The sequence below is a fragment of the Galleria mellonella genome, unplaced genomic scaffold (genome assembly GCF_026898425.1).
Source record: "Galleria mellonella isolate WM207_F2 unplaced genomic scaffold, CSIRO_AGI_GalMel_v1 utg64, whole genome shotgun sequence".
NCBI lineage: Eukaryota > Metazoa > Arthropoda > Insecta > Lepidoptera > Pyralidae > Galleria > Galleria mellonella.
Window position 1 is genome coordinate 3,996,142 of NW_026442133.1, and position 17,226 is coordinate 4,013,367.

Genomic DNA, 17,226 nt, shown 5'->3' on the forward strand with positions numbered 1-17,226 from the left:
ACAACACTGAAAACCGCATCCAATTTAGTGCAGTAGTTTTTTTGGTACAAACAGACATAGCTACAAACAAACCAACACATCAATACTAATACAGATTTTTATTTTCATTTTTTAAAACCAAAATTACTAAGAATATTAAGAAGAACGTAATATAATTTTTTTGTGACAATTAGCAATCATTTGTGAAATATTCACGCAGTACTTGTTATTAAAGGAAATCACCCTCTCTACCCTCCTTCCAATGTCCTCGGTGTAGACTTTGTATTTTAATCAGTGAATATACTTATAAATATGTAATTTACCAGAGGGAGACTTTGTACAAAAGTCGATTGCTTGGGTACCTCTGTCCCATTCGTGTTTCAACCGTGAAGCAGTTGTATTTGCATGGTTGTGTTTCGGTTTGAAGGGTGGGATATAGCGTGAATTTACTGGGTACAGAGGAATAACACCTGAGTCCTTAGGAATGGCAACGCATATCCCCCGCATGCTTGGGCGAAACAATATACTCTGTTATGTCCATGGTACTGCTCATGTCTATAGGCGACTGTTATCACTTTCCATCAGGTGGACCGTCAGCTTGTTTGCTATTCTAGGTTGTATAAAAAAAATATATATATATATACCTAAATATTATAGTTGAAAATGAAAATCTTGGTATAATTTATATGTCAAAAGAAAAAAATTACACTAACCTACTCCAAAATCCACACACACGAAGTCGCGTACTAAAGTTGCCTACCTAAATTATATAAAGAAGAAGTACTAACGCAAGAGTTACTATACAATAAAATTTCAATTTTTCAATTTCAATTTCAACATCAATATAATATTTCTTCATGTATTTAATGAAATTCAATGCTCACATGAAATACATATCATCATCGTCATATCAGCTGTTAACTATCCACTGTTGAACATAGACCTCCCCTAAAAGACGTTTTTTGCTAGTAATTGGCAGGCAGGTTGGCAACCGCAGTTAGGCTCTGGTGATGTTTACAGAAGGACGTTGTTACCCATTCCCCCACCATTACGTTTCCTTAGAATCCTCTTACGATACACTTACACTCACGGGAAAGTAAACGGTGGCTCATTCTATGCCGGAAATTATATATAAATTTATTTAATCAAATAATAATTGATAAATTAAATGGTAATTCATTTATAGGTCCTTTCCTTTTTTAAGTAACTTTAAGTGGTAAACAACCTCACGGTGTACCTGATGGGCTGGTAATCGTCATCTATAGACATGAGCAGGCTTATGAACGACACAGAATATACTGTGACACATTTCTGAAAATAAGTTCAACGCCTGTAATTTTACTGCTACTGCAATATCATTAAATTGTAATAATTATTTATTGGCCTAATAAATAATATATTATATATCAAATTTCCAATATACGAGTATAATATCGAAATGAAGCATTCGCTTGAAATGAATATATTATATATTCGAGCGGTATGGGAGATATCGAAATGGATGATGACGTTTTTTTTCTCACGTCAATGTCCAGAGGAACCTAAATATAAATATTGGTGTGGTCCCGATATTACCCATACCTAACAAGTGGGATAGAAGAATGCTGAACATCTTGATATGTAAGTCCAATAATGAAATACATTTCATGTCCATTCCTTGTCACAGCAAGTTTTATTTATATCAAACTGTGTTTAGTGTTTACAATGCAACAATACAATACATTACAATACATATATACCAGTATAATATATACATACATATATATATATATATATATATATATATATAAATACATGAAATATTACTAATATATTATGAAACAACTGTAATAGAAGAGCAAATAACAATTTATGATTTAAACAGAGTAACCAGCAAGATTAAGTTTATAGGGAAAGTGAGTATTCTTGTTTTTTCTACTAGTAAGAGCATAAAAACATAGTATTTTTTCTACTAGTAGGAGTATGGAGACATACCTTTTTCATTCTCCTATCCTTCTGTCAGAACAGAAGAAGCAATCATTTTATGTCTTACTCTCTCCCTTAATAAGTTTGGTTAGTGTTTACGCCAGTGAATATTGTCAACTTTGTGTTACGTCATTTACGGTCGGCGAGTTTAATTTGTTTAATAATAACATACACAGCATCAAGCAAGTGTTAAGATCATTATCCGTGTACCTTACAATCAATGCGGTTATCTTACACTATGACATTGTTAAATCTTAGTGCATTACCGAATATTGTTTATACGAAAAATAATAAACTACTCAAATTTAGATTGTGGTTGAATGGTTTTGCTTTAATTCATCAACTTGTTATGGCAATCAAGTTATTAAGTATAAATTTTAGAGACGCAGATGATCCTAAACTGTGGCCATACCAACAATATAAATGGAAATTCATCACAGCCTGGTTCAATGTAAGTAAAGGAATGTGTTTGTTTTTATTCATTTTACATCTATTTTTATTTAAGGTAATTACATAAATTCGTCAATGAACTAAATTACAAGATATATAATACTTCGTATCTCAAGATGGGTACCTATAAAATATAAAAAGCATTTAGCAGAATCAATGCTAATTGTAAAATATTTATATTTTAAATAATTTACCATAATAGTGAACCAAGGTGACGTAAAATATTATATATTTTAACAAAATATTATATATTTAATTGTAAGAAAATTATATATTTTTACTTGTGCACGATACGATAATAGTATGCACTATTATTTCATTAATTAATTATTATATTACAATAAAAATTAAAGAATGTTAGAGATATTATTAGATAAATTTTATAATTTATTGAATTTTTAAACTTCATTATTAGTTGGGTAAATGACAATTTTTTATTTTTATATTATTTACTATTTTAAATATAGCCAATATCACGAGTGTTGATTAGTCACACTTGCTAAAAGCTTTAATAGTCGTTTTATTATTTAAGATGGGGAAGAATTAATGGCGAATCTATTATAATATAAATTGATATCTAAATCTGTTACAGATTTTAATTTTAGGCTATTTGCCGATATCTATTTATTGTGACTGGCGAGAATTGAATGGCAAAACTGACCAGCGTCATGTCAAAGTTCTCAATCAAGTTCGATTTATTTGTTTCACCAGCATGATTCTTCCTACGACTGCCGTAAGTTTATATTTAATATTTTTTCTTATAGTGATATTATCTGAATATTTGTACTGTATTAATATAGGAGGCTCAATGTTTATGGTGAAAAAGTTCACTCTCATACGCGGAACTCTTTCTTAAAATTATGCTAATGATTTCGAGTCCATCCTGTATATTTTGTGATGTAATCCTTATTCTTATGAGAATGATTAAGAAATTCCATGATTCATTTATTACGGACCGATGGAATGTGATGAGATGATAAATAACGAAGACATGGACTTTAGCAGCAATACAAAAAAATATAGTAACCAAGCAAAAAGACAAATTAAAAAATACAAATCAAAAATATATATTAAGCAATTCCAAACTAAATCTGTATAAAAAAGTATATGAAGACGTAAAATAGAGTTTGAATTATTCGATCATTAACACTATTTATATATTATAATAAAAACTGTCATTTGTATCAATATCAAATAAATTACCGATCTGTAATTTTATTTATTATTCTGTTGGCATATATTTTATAGAGTACTCTAATGCATATAGCACTATAGCACCAATTATGCGATGGTATTTTAAGGGTGCCTTAAGGCTATAAGGCTTCTTTAATTAATAGTTTTTTTTTTATAATATTCTAGTCATAAACTCCTATAACTATAACATATAATATATAAAAGTGTAACAACGAGCTATAAGAATTGTCGACAATTCCAGGCTTACAAGCGGTATCGAACCCTTAAGTCTTAGGAGAGATTTTGCCTCACTCTGCGTGTTATACTGCTTGTATAATGGATTGTGCTCAGAGGAATAGTTCAATATGATGCCCACGGCCACTTTCTACCATAGTACCGCTCGCTATCGACAGGGAGTTCACCTTTATATCCTACAGCTTTAGTGGTCACGTACAACGCGGTTTCAGAAATGATTTCTCCCACGAACAAGCAGGTTTTCCCTAGTAATTACAGCATTCGGCTCTCCATGGGGGGGGGGGGGGGGTAAAGAGGTTGCTTCAGGGTCAGCAACATAATAGCCCTAGTATTGCAGGTGTTCATAGGCTACGGTAATCGCTTGTCATCAGGTGAGCTGTATGCTTGTTTGCCACCTCAGTGGAAAAAACATAATAAAAAAAAAGAAAATATTTCGCATTGTGTAATGTATACATTTAACTGTCTGTCTGTAAGCTTATCTCATAACGTTTACTGAGACAACGGTGTGACATAGGCTTCTATCCTTATATACATTTCTTGCTTCATTTCACCCTAATATGATTTCCGTTCGATCCCAAATCGATAGCGTTAAAAATCAGTCTGCTGTTCATATTTAATAAAAACGGGATTATTATGTTACTGAATCGTATCGTCATATCACATCAGCCGTTAATTGTCCACGGTTGAACATAAAACTCCCTTTCGGGGGGTTATTATGTTATTAAATGTGACGATGACAAAAACATAATTGTTGCCATCAACACATTTAAAAGCATAATTATCACATTCGCTTTGTACCATCACAAAAATTATACGTTATCATTTCTGAAGATTATGATGTTTTGTTTCTGTACTCTGTAATTTCTTCGCCATATTTCTGCCTTTAACCGAAACACATTCATGCAAGCATAGCTGATGTGCAGTTATGGCAGAAACACGAATGGACAGAGCCACCCAAGTGGACTATTGTACAAAGTCTCACTTTAGTTGGACAAATTAGGAATCAAAATTGTTATAAGGAAACATACATTTGACGAAGTTATAAGTAGAGACATAAAAATTTTTAGTAAATATGAAAAAGTTCTTCTATTTCAATCCATTTTAATTTCAGAAGGTATCACCATTATTTCTTTTTTTCTAAATATTGTTTTGTGGTATTTTTGTTAGCTACTATATTTTTCCTATGTTTAAATTATCAGTGATGTGTTTATCTAGTATTAGCATATATATTAGTACATATTATTTATATATTTTTCAATATGCGATTTGTTTAAGTTTGATCTTACACCACCTGATTTATCAAGATTAACCACATATTTTTTAAATAAATGATAATGAAATGGCCACCTGATTTGCGCTATCAGTGTAGGTTGGCGAGGTAAGGGCAATGATGACAAGGATGAAAGCCGATCAATTAATCAATCGTGACAAATTGATTCTTACTAATATTATAATGTATGTGTGAATGTGAGTTTGTTTGTTTGTTACCCTAACAACGTTTATCGACTTATTTAAACACTACAAAATTTGGATACACGTACTATATGAATTAGAAAATTACTTTATCCCATTCAATAAACTTATCCCGGTCAGGCAGACGAAGTCGCGAGTAATAGCTAGTTAAGAATAAATCATAATATTTTTCCGCCGCGAGAATGTCGTCCTGATCTTGTCTTTATCAATCCTTTTTCCCCCGATGAACTGCGTTAACTATTTACTGTCGACTTAAAGAGAAAAACATAACTGAAGTTATATTTTTCCAGGAATATGCAATTAGTTTGAGTGTAAACAAATACCAAGAGAAAATGCAGGCATTATATAGCTTAATACCTTAATAGCAATAATAAATAATAATTAGGTAATAAAAAAATATTTTCAAAAGTAAACTAAAAAAACGAGTCTTTTTGGAGAAAGAAATTCTAAACAAATGACTAGCGCTTTACTTTTTTTTTTAAGTTTTTATAATGTATAATAATACTGTCACTGTCGATTTTGATAATTTTTATATTCAGAGTTTGTTCTATTTTTAAATTTTTGTTATAGTTTTTTTTAATTATTTACTTTTTGATCAGTCTCCCATTTGAAAAATGAGTATTGGCGATCCGCGCTAAAGTTAACTGAATAAAGGGGTCACCAGAAAATCGCTCTATAAGTACATCTCGCTGGAAGTGTGCATATATAGCAATAGCTGAGGTGGCTCCTATTACCAGCAAAATGAATTAATTTTTTTTTCTCTTTTTATTGTTGTTTAATTTTACCTGTAATTATTGTTATTAGTGTGTAATAAAGAATCTATCTATCTATCATATCTATCTAAAAACAAATTGAAGCCACTATAAATTACTTAATTATATTGCCATAAAATTCTATACAATAATAATTCAATGTGTTTATTATTATTAAAATAACCATTCTTTTGTTTACAACACGTACAGTATTTTATTATTTGTTCATGTACATTACCTATCCATGATAATAGTTGCGTGTTTTCCTTAAAAGGATTTAGAACCAAGACTAGCAACGCGAATATCACAATAAAAAAATCTGTCAGAATTTAAACATATTGAAATAAATTTACATATATTTCAATTATATTATATTTCACAAAGTGTTTCAGATGAATTTTCTTAACTTAAAAATAATAAGTGTATAAGAGAATACCTAATTCCCTGGAAAAGTGAAAATATTAGAGGGGTGAAAATAACTACACATATTTATCAGATAGAATTTTTTAAGAACGACACATTTCTAACGACACATTATTTAGTAACCATTCTATCAACCTTTTATTTTACTGTGTGTTTAAATTATCAAACGTACTGTTTGCCAAATATAACTTACAGGCCGTATGCAACAATACGACATGAGAAGAGAGGCCGAGTTTGAATTACAGTGTTACTTAATATTTGTGATTCTAGTGGGAAACGTATAACACAAAATCGCTACTTTTACTATCAGTCGAACTATAATTAATAAAATAATGGAATTAAATGAAATAAATCTAATGCAATCTAAAAATAAACCACTCATACTATAACATTCTTATGCCATTACTATAACCATTCAATAACTTCCCATTACTTGGCACAAGGGTCCCATTGGGGGCGGATATTAGGCTACTACTTGTATACTATTACTACATATTACTATTATATTATATATATAATTACTATTATCCGTATACTTTTCAAGCAGCGTGTTACCTACGAGCATAGAGTTTTATTTCCAGTTTTCCTTCTTTTGTACTGGTGTATGTTCCTTACTAATATGATAAATGTGATAGCGGCTTTGTTTGTTACCTCTTAGCACTATAACGGCTTTACTAGTCACTATGAAATTTTGTATACACATATTATCAGCAGTATGCATGCGGGCTGTTACATAGACAGGATTGCTGTAAATAAGTTGAGTTTTTTTTAGTTAGTAGAGTTACGCTCACAACATGATGTCAGCGTAGCTCACTGGTACCCCATCAGTGTACACCGATAGCGCAGGCGGGGTGACCCCACCATTCCATTTTCACTTATTAGATAAAATCGTCCTAGGGTTAAAATAATAAAGTCTGTAACAGATTATATTAATATTATTTTTCTGTCATCATTGATAGATAGTAAACATTATTTGATTTATTCTTTGTTACAGTTTTCAGATATACTATTCTGGCGTCTCTGGAACAAAAATCGGGAATTGGTTGTACCGGCATTTGTCGATACACTAGTACCATTATGGGCACAGCATTGTATGCACACGGCCTCTCTAATCTTTGTTATACTAGACCTAGTGCTTGTCCCAAGAAGGCGGCCAGATAACCTGATACTGGGTTTAGTGCCAATGTTCATATTTATTGGATCTTATGCAATTATGTAAGTTATTAAATATGATTTAAAACCAAATGAAGCGAATCACTATCTTAGATGCTTTAGTGATGTGTGTGTGTGTGTGTGTGTGTGTGTGTGTGTGTGTGTGTGTGTGTGTGTGTGTGTGTGTGTGTGTGTGTGTGTGTGTGTGTGTGTGTGTGTGTGTGTGTGTGTGTGTGTGTGTGTGTGTGTGTGTGTGTGTGTGTGTGTGTGTGTGTGTGTGTGTGTGTGTGTGTGTGTGTGTGTGTGTGTGTGTGTGTGTGTGTGTGTGTGTGTGTGTGTGTGTGTGTGTGTGTGTGTGTGTGTGTGTGTGTGTGTGTGTGTGTGTGTGTGTGTGTGTGTGTGTGTGTGTGTGTGTGTGTGTGTGTGTGTGTGTGTGTGTGTGTGTGTGTGTGTGTGTGTGTGTGTGTGTGTGTGTGTGTGTGTGTGTGTGTGTGTGTGTGTGTGTGTGTGTGTGTGTGTGTGTGTGTGTGTGTGTGTGTGTGTGTGTGTGTGTGTGTGTGTGTGTGTGTGTGTGTGTGTGTGTGTGTGTGTGTGTGTGTGTGTGTGTGTGTGTGTGTGTGTGTGTGTGTGTGTGTGTGTGTGTGTGTGTGTGTGTGTGTGTGTGTGTGTGTGTGTGTGTGTGTGTGTGTGTGTGTGTGTGTGTGTGTGTGTGTGTGTGTGTGTGTGTGTGTGTGTGTGTGTGTGTGTGTGTGTGTGTGTGTGTGTGTGTGTGTGTGTGTGTGTGTGTGTGTGTGTGTGTGTGTGTGTGTGTGTGTGTGTGTGTGTGTGTGTGTGTGTGTGTGTGTGTGTGTGTGTGTGTGTGTGTGTGTGTGTGTGTGTGTGTGTGTGTGTGTGTGTGTGTGTGTGTGTGTGTGTGTGTGTGTGTGTGTGTGTGTGTGTGTGTGTGTGTGTGTGTGTGTGTGTGTGTGTGTGTGTGTGTGTGTGTGTGTGTGTGTGTGTGTGTGTGTGTGTGTGTGTGTGTGTGTGTGTGTGTGTGTGTGTGTGTGTGTGTGTGTGTGTGTGTGTGTGTGTGTGTGTGTGTGTGTGTGTGTGTGTGTGTGTGTGTGTGTGTGTGTGTGTGTGTGTGTGTGTGTGTGTGTGTGTGTGTGTGTGTGTGTGTGTGTGTGTGTGTGTGTGTGTGTGTGTGTGTGTGTGTGTGTGTGTGTGTGTGTGTGTGTGTGTGTGTGTGTGTGTGTGTGTGAATGTGTGTGTGTGTGTGCTGACCTGATGAAAAGTAGACTGTTGTGTGTGTGTAAGGACTTGAATAATACTAGAGACTTCGCAAACTTATTCTGTGATGCTCATATTGTCAATATGTTAAATATATAATTAGTATAATTTCATCATACTTATAATTTCAGATGCTTTGGATTGACTGAATTTTATTACCATTTTTAAATACCACAACACTCATCGCGTTTTCTTAAATTGTTCAATATATTTAAAATCAAAATTGATTAAGTTTGGTTGCATAAGAATGTAAAAAAAGAAAAAAAGAAATATTCAGAATCTTAACATTATCAACGATAATTTAAGATTGTATTTTATAAATAAACCGGCATCAGTTGTTGCAAAACTAATTGCTTTGATTTAAAATTTAAACTACTGAACAGATTTTGAAAAAATCTTTTTTTTTTTTACGTTTCTAATAAACAAAATTGCCGATTTTATTTATAACTACTATGAGCTATTTATAACTGTTATGATGTAACAAACATAAAAAATTACAATCGAATTAAGAACCTTCTTCTTTTTGATATCGGTTAAAAACAGTGACTCAACACTAAACTTTAATTCTCTTGAGTTAATGGTTATAGACATCAATCATCAATCTATTAATAAAAGAATTAAACAAAATCATATTGATCTATATGTAATCAAATTTATCTATAAGAACCAATGAAATATACTTTCGAAAAAAACAATTCAATAAAAGAATATTAAAATAAATGAAGTTGTACATTTTTAATGTAAATCGACTTTTTAAAATTGGGGCGCTAATATACCGGGATATTATGTTAGCTTCTATAAAAAGAAATACAGACGAATTGAGATCTTTCTTTGATGTCGTTTATTAAATTTATTTTAGGAAATGAATTCTCGGATAATATGTTTTACTTATATAGAGAAGATATTTGTTATGTTAAAAAAATACGTATGTGATCTTTACATCAAGAATATTATAAAAATATTACCGCACTTATACATACATACATTTCTGTTATGTCTGTTATGTTATGTCTCCTATTGGGGTAGGCAGAAACGCTAAACGCTAACTCAGACAGAAACTATCCTCTTTGTGGAAATGGTGTAAATAAAATTAAAGTAAAATACACAGAGATATATGGTTCGTGTCATTACGAATACACTATATATATATATATATATATATATATATATATATATATATATATATATATATATATATATATATATATATATATATATATATATTGGGTACATATTACACATTTCTTATGATGTTTTTTGTAAGTATTTTAATATAACTATTTTCAATAAAATTCAGTATTTGAAATATCATTAAAAATAATAAGTACTGTACAATACATATATAATATACATAACACACTTAATACTTTGGACACCGTGGTATGGTCTCGACATAGAATAGGCTACCACTTCCATTCTCGTGGGTGTCTTATGAAGCTACTAAGAGAGGGACGGGCAGCAGCGTCACTCTTAAAACGTCACTGATGCTTAACTGCGGTTGTTAATCCGCTTGGCGAGCTATTGCCAAATGTCCTCTTATGGGAAAAGCCTATGTTTAACAGTGGACATTTAATGGCTGATATGATAATAAAAAACAACACTTTAATTATTTGGTTAGTGTTTAAATTATTGAAATGATCTAGTGTTAATTAATAACATGACATTTTAAGCAATTTTCTTGTTTCTTAATAATTTTATTCCATTTAGTTGGTATGTTGCAGTTATGCGACTCGGCTGCCTACAGAATTATTATAAAGTGCAGACACTTGAGTTGATTATGTCGCTTGTTTTTAATAATTACCATTCTATTGTTATCAGGTTATTGAACTGCGTCTATAACGAAGAATACATCTATCCAGTTCTGAAGTTGCTAAGCCCCTTCAAACTGTTTTTATTGGCGATGTTTACATTTCTGGAGAACTGTTTTTATTATACTTGTCAATGGTTCATTATTGATATGATTTGGGATAAGCATAATAATGTTAAGCCTATTAAATCCCATGGAACGCTTTCCGGATCAATAAATCCTGTAGCGAAGAAACATTATACACGGCGACAAATATCACGCCTTTCTTACGGTGCTTAAACAACAAACTAAATTTTATTAATTTTTTTTTATTATAACAAGTTTTTATATAAATTGTATGGTGTAGGAGATTAGATTTAATGATAAAGTCAGAAGGCGGTTGCAAGAATTCCTAAATTGAACTAATATACTATTCTCGATGAGTAGTTGATTAAAGAAAGGTGATTAGAGACTGATGATGCTTAAAAATCAACACAAGATCTACAATTGCATTTTTTTTTACAAATTTTGCTATTATATATTTTTTACTTTTAATAAATGTAGTTTTATGCATGTATGATTTAATATAAAATTATGTATTATGAATAAAATGTACATAGAACGTAAGGAAGTGACACCGTGTGATGACAAATTAAGAATGCAGTATATCATCACTTTATTTTATCCAGAGTATATTCTAAGACATGACTATAATAGGCTAGAATATAATAGAAAAAAAAAACTCAAAACTTTAAGGCAAATGGTTCGTCTAGTACAATAATACAAGTTACCATTTACCATCAGATGGGCCGTTGTTTGCCACTGTAAGCTGCATAAAAAAATATACCTATATTGATTTATACTAATATATTAAAGTGAAGTGTTTGTTTGAACACATTAATCTCTGGAACTACAACCAGTCAGATTTGAAAAACTATTTTTGTATTTAATAACTCTTTTTCTTGAGGAAATTTAGGGGTGAAGTCACCATATACAGGTAGTACCTTAAAAGAAGAAACCTGTGCCCACCAGTGAGATATTAATAGATTGTTAAGTTGTTGAAATGCAAGTAAATGTCAGAGAAAATTTTTATTATTTTCCTATTGTGTATCGATTTCCAACATATAGTTGGAAATCGGTTAAGTAGAAGAACATATACGGAAGTGACAAATGTAATAAACCTAGTAACAAAGTTATAATGTGTGAGTTTGGCATCCAATAAAAACTTTTTGGAAATTCCCAAGGGAATAGAGAACATAAAGGAGTGTGAGTAGAGTCGAGTGGTTCGAGCTAAGTATTATTTATCTATAATATTTTCAACAATATGTGAACGTAAGAAGATATTGTTTTAATATTTTATGAAATCCATAATTATCTAAATATATGTTTAGAGTCTTCCACAAACAAAGTAACTTTATAGCCAGACGAGCCTTATTAGTTACTATGGAAGGCTCGAAAAGTTGGTTGATTATTTAATTTTATTTAATTATGTTTGTTCAAGAAAAATGTTCCGTTATAATAAAATAACTCTCTACTAAAATAATAATACTCATATAAAAATACTGCAAATGATTTTGGATTTAATAACAATCCAGTTAAATATTATTTTATCAATTAACATTGGTATTTGTAGTGACTGATACAGGCGAAGTTGCATGCAAACCGTTACAATTTAATTAATTCAGCAAGCAATAATGACTTCGAAATATTCATATTGCTTTGTGGTTATGCTTTGAAGGCTTATACTGAAATTTCTCTCAAGTTTTGTTACTGTATTTGATATTATATGTATTTTAGAAATACTTTTAAGTATTTTTTTTTTATTTAAATCATCGTTATGTCTGTCCTTATTAATGAAATGGTGCAGTATAATAAAAGTATAAGCAGCGGTGTCTTCTTTTATTTTGTCCTAGTAGATTTCTTTTCTCTATTAATTTTTTTTTCATCAATTAATTAGTAACCATTGATAATCAATACATCTGTCTTTTCTGTAAATAAAGCTTATATTTTCATTTGTATTTAGAATATCAAATAAGTTGACGACTCACATGATGGAATGTGGTAACCGTCGCCTAAAGATATAATCAATGCCATGGATATCCTACAGTAAAGAGTATCTTTATGCGGTACCATTCGTGAGGACTAAGATGTTATGCTTCTGTACCCTGTAATTTTACTTCTATATCTTACTTTTGAAACTGAATTATAGCTACAGCAGAAACTTGAATGTGTTGTGGGTACTCCAGCAGAAGACTTATACGAAGTATCCGTTTAGTAAAATAAATACAATAAATACAATGTCTCCCTATTGACTAATAATAATCTTAATTGGCAAACATATAAATATTAGCCGTTAACTGTCCACTGTTGAATATAAATCTTTCTCATAAGAAGAGTTTTGCCAGTAGTTACTATGCTTGGCAGGTTGTAACGGTTCGTCATATGTGTAAAAATACATTTAACGCCATCTTGTGGAAAGGTGTTGAACTTGCAAGAAGTTTAAATAATAAATTAATATTTTAACGTTTACAGAAAAATGTAAAAAACTAGAAAACGATCTAACAAGATTAATACTATATGAACGTCCATTTAATATTAATTTAAGATATTTGATATTGATGCATTGTTAAATAATGTTCAAAATGGGTACGGTGACCATTTACCATCAAGTATGCCGTATGCTTGTATGCCACCTCAGTGGTCCATTTTGGTAAAATTTTTTTAACGTAATGTTAGGATAGGTCTCGAATGTATCACATTGAATTATCATTTATAATAATTTAGATAATTAAGTAAATTAGTTTCAATGTTTTATTATATTATTTTAAAAATGTTAAGTCGATTTTAGTGATATTTTTTTAAACGTCTTTTTATGTAAACAATAATAAAATACTCTTCCAATAAGCCTATTTCACTAAACTAAAATTTAGATATTGATAGCCTTGTTGAAATAGTTATTACGGTTTTATTTCATCTATTAGATCGATTATTATTATGCTTTATTTAAATGCCATTTTGTTATCCGAAGTCTCGGGTTGTCTCCACAGTTTGATTTCTATTGTCACATTTGAGCCGAAGGGAAACCCCCATTAGTAAGCTCGTGACTGAGTGATGCTGGGACTTCAGTTTCGACTACGTGCTGTATCTACGGGTTGATCGCTTAATGTCACCTTATAGGACCGAAAGGGGTTGCATCCAAAGTAAACTCTCTTGTCTGAGTGATCCCGGGACTTCAGTTTCGATCCTTTGCTATTGGCAAAACAACTACTTTTCTACTGGAAGCATTGTGGGGTTGGTGGAGCCATTATAATGTTGATGTACTTTTGATTTGATTTGGAACTGAGAATACTCTATACTTCCCTACCTACCCAGTGCATTATGCATTTTCAATATCCCTGTCTTTTCAGGAGGAAGAGCTATAGATAGTTGGAAAGTCTTCCACTGATCAGGGCATGTGGGGGACTCGACCACTCCCCTATATTTTTTTATTACAATTATTTTGTAATTTAATATTAAATTAACATAACTTTCTAGTTTCATGAAATATGAGTATAATTCATTAGGTATTCTTAATCCTTAAAGATTGATCAATCATCTTTATTATTTAACTTCTGTCATATACCAATTAAAGAACTTCTTGGAACACACACAACGGGTCCTACATTATTAGACACATTAGACGATCACACACTTATTAATTTGACCAAATGATCGAGTGTTCACTATAATGATCTAATTATATTTATGTGTTTAGGGTTTAAAAGCTACATGACCTTTTCTTTATTTTTTAAAAAAAATTTATGTGGGGGGGGGGACCATTACAAGGTGGATTGACAAACGCAGTTAGGCTTTGGTAATGTTTTAAGAGGGGCTAACAGAACATAAATTCTGTTAGTTGCCTCTAATAATACCTCAATAACTACCTTTTTGAAGTTGTTTAAATATAAAAATAGTAAATTAATTTAATTGAACAATAATATCAAAATTATTACATTTCATTCAATATATTTTGTAATTCCAAAAGTCAAGTTATTGCGGTAAACGTCATAAATATGGATATCTATGTGCCGGTTTCGGGGCATATTAGCGAAAAATTGCAAATGGCAATTCATCGAAATCGTATTTTTATTTAAATAACTGTTGGGAATTCAGTATCAATCGATTCTGATACCAATTTATATACACATAAATATTAAAATAATCATTGATCTGTAAATATAAATATATACTATATCTATATTATTGGTTGAGTTCGATTAGTCGCCTTTTACGACATCTACAGAAAAGAAAGTGGCCCTTTCTATGCGGGGAACACATGGTATGGAACGAACTTAATGGTCAAGAAATGGGCAGCAGTGACTCTCTTAAAATGTCATTAAAGCCTAACTGTGGTTGTAAATCCGACGGCCAAGCGTGGAAACTACTGACAAAACCGGGGGGTTTTGTCAGGGGGTATTGGGGAGGCCTATATTCAGCAGTGAACAGTCAATGTTCATCTTAGTACCAATTTTTTTATCCATACATATTCTGCTATTTAAGTGTCCAACTGTACACGTGATAATAATAAGAGTATTATTGCTAACCAGAATAGTGCAGGCGCAAAAATGTATTTGAGATTTACCGGATAGTTAATAAAAGTGAAGTTTTCATGATTTTTTTTACGACAATTGAAATAACAAATAAGTATTTTGAATATACAACCGGGAATTAACAAGATGAAAAGCTTTTACAGGTAAATAGAAACTAAACTGACCACGACGTGTCCACCACGAAATCCACATCGAAATATCGGCAATAAAAAAGCAGGTATGTAGGTACTATTTACCTGTAAAGGCTTTTTCATCGCGTTAAGTTTCGATTGTGTATTAAAAATATGTGTAAACAACGCGAAAGTTTAAAATTAACTATAACAAATAAGTCGACAACCAATCTGATGAAAAGTGGTAACAGTCGCTTATAGACATGAACAGCACCATGTTATGTAATGGGTTTTATACCATTAATGAATATTTCGCTAAAAAAAACAAAGGCACTTCACAACCTACACTAGAGATACCATTGATGCTTCTGTTCTTATACACTAATTAATATCACAATTTATTAAAATATTTTATTAATTTCGACAACTATTGTACAGGCTTTTATTTTCCGTTTACTGTAATGAATAATAATAATATATAGTATGACAAAGGAAAGGAAATATAATGTAGAATATATATAAAATTTGCACGCCGACATAGAGGCAGAATGTACACGGGAAATATAAACCTCTATCATCTAAAATTACCTACATTCTAGCAAAATAAATTCATTTCATTTCATTTCATTTCATGGATATTACAGAATGCACTATTATGCTTATGATATCCCTTTTGCGTTGACGTTCCTAAGAACTACGATGTTTTTTTTTATGGATGATAATGGAATTGTAACCCCGCATGCGCTATCGGTATACACTGGCGGGGCACCAAAGAGGAACAATAGATGAAGATGAAGCAGGTCAGTTACCCTATGGTGACAAATTCACCAAAGAATCAATCACGATGAGTTCCATTATTATATCTCATCCTTTAAACTGAAACAGTTATGCAAACACAGCTGCTAGGGGGAAGGAATTGTCAAAAAAGCGGACTATCAGTCCCATTGCTAGCAATATACCCTGTCAGATTGACCTCCAAGCGGCTACCCCTGGATACCATCGTACTGAATTCCAGATGTATTCATCACGATGAGCTAACTGACCTTCTTTTTCATTATCACCTATCATCCCTCACTGGTGCTCCGCTAGCGTATACCGTTAACTCAAATGGAGTTACCATTCTATTATCAGCCATTAAAAAAACACAGCTGCTACGCTGCAGAAATACCAGTGGGACAAAAGTGCCCATGCAGACGACTTGTACAAAGTCTCTTTCTTTGGTAGTATAAATGAATCAATCTATTTAGAATAAAAATTAAAGTATTAAGTAAGTCATTGACCTGCATCGTTTGTTGATAGTTACTTAACGGGAAAACTAATCGTATCGGATAAGTTTACACATTTAGAAAGGCTTCTTATCCTTAATACCATTTGACTGTTCATTGAACCGTATGATAAATGAAAAAGTATTACGAGTTGTTATTAGTTTCTTTTTATTACTAAGATGTTATACCTATGTACAATTAATATCAATTTTTAATCTATGAGCACGGTTTGATAAATATGTAGTTACTAATAGTATTTACTATTCACATATTTTTTTTTTGATAGGTAGTAGGATAATGTAATGGTAACCCCGCCTGCGCTAATGGGATACGCTGGCGGGCACCAGTGAAGGGTGATCGATGACAATGAAAATAGGCCAGTTAGCCCATCATGATGAATCCATCAAGAATTAACCATGATAGTTTCCAGGGAGAACCGCGAGGAGGTCGACCTGGTTGGGTATATTGCTAGCAATGGGATTTTTAATCTCCATTACTAACAATCCATTTCCCCCCTATTCACATAATTAGAAAAGACTATTTACACACTGCTTCATACGCATGGATTTCAAATGTAGAAAAACC

At 32.1% G+C, this 17,226-nt stretch overlaps 1 protein-coding gene across 1 annotated transcript; it reads left to right on the forward strand.

The window, feature by feature from the left end:
* The first annotated feature begins 2,119 nt into the window (after positions 1 to 2,119).
* Positions 2,120 to 12,567, forward strand: LOC113512296 (androgen-dependent TFPI-regulating protein-like). Its single transcript, XM_026896084.3, has 4 exons — positions 2,120 to 2,395; positions 2,987 to 3,127; positions 7,465 to 7,685; positions 10,710 to 12,567. The coding sequence occupies exons 1-4, from the start codon at positions 2,165 to 2,167 to the stop codon at positions 10,975 to 10,977; spliced, it is 861 nt and encodes a 286-aa protein (XP_026751885.3). The 5' UTR covers positions 2,120 to 2,164; the 3' UTR covers positions 10,978 to 12,567.
* The last annotated feature ends 4,659 nt before the right edge of the window (positions 12,568 to 17,226 follow it).

What these genes read in the sequence shown, in the direction of transcription:
- LOC113512296 (XM_026896084.3), top strand. Translation starts at nt 2,165, where the DNA reads ATGCGGTTATCTTACACTATGACATTGTTAAATCTTAGTGCATTACCG. An exon ending in TGATTCTTCCTACGACTGCC is followed by an intron (nt 3,128 to 7,464) that starts GTAAGTTTATAT and finishes TCTTTGTTACAG; the next exon opens with TTTTCAGATATACTATTCTG. An exon ending in ATTGGATCTTATGCAATTAT is followed by an intron (nt 7,686 to 10,709) that starts GTAAGTTATTAA and finishes TATTGTTATCAG; the next exon opens with GTTATTGAACTGCGTCTATA.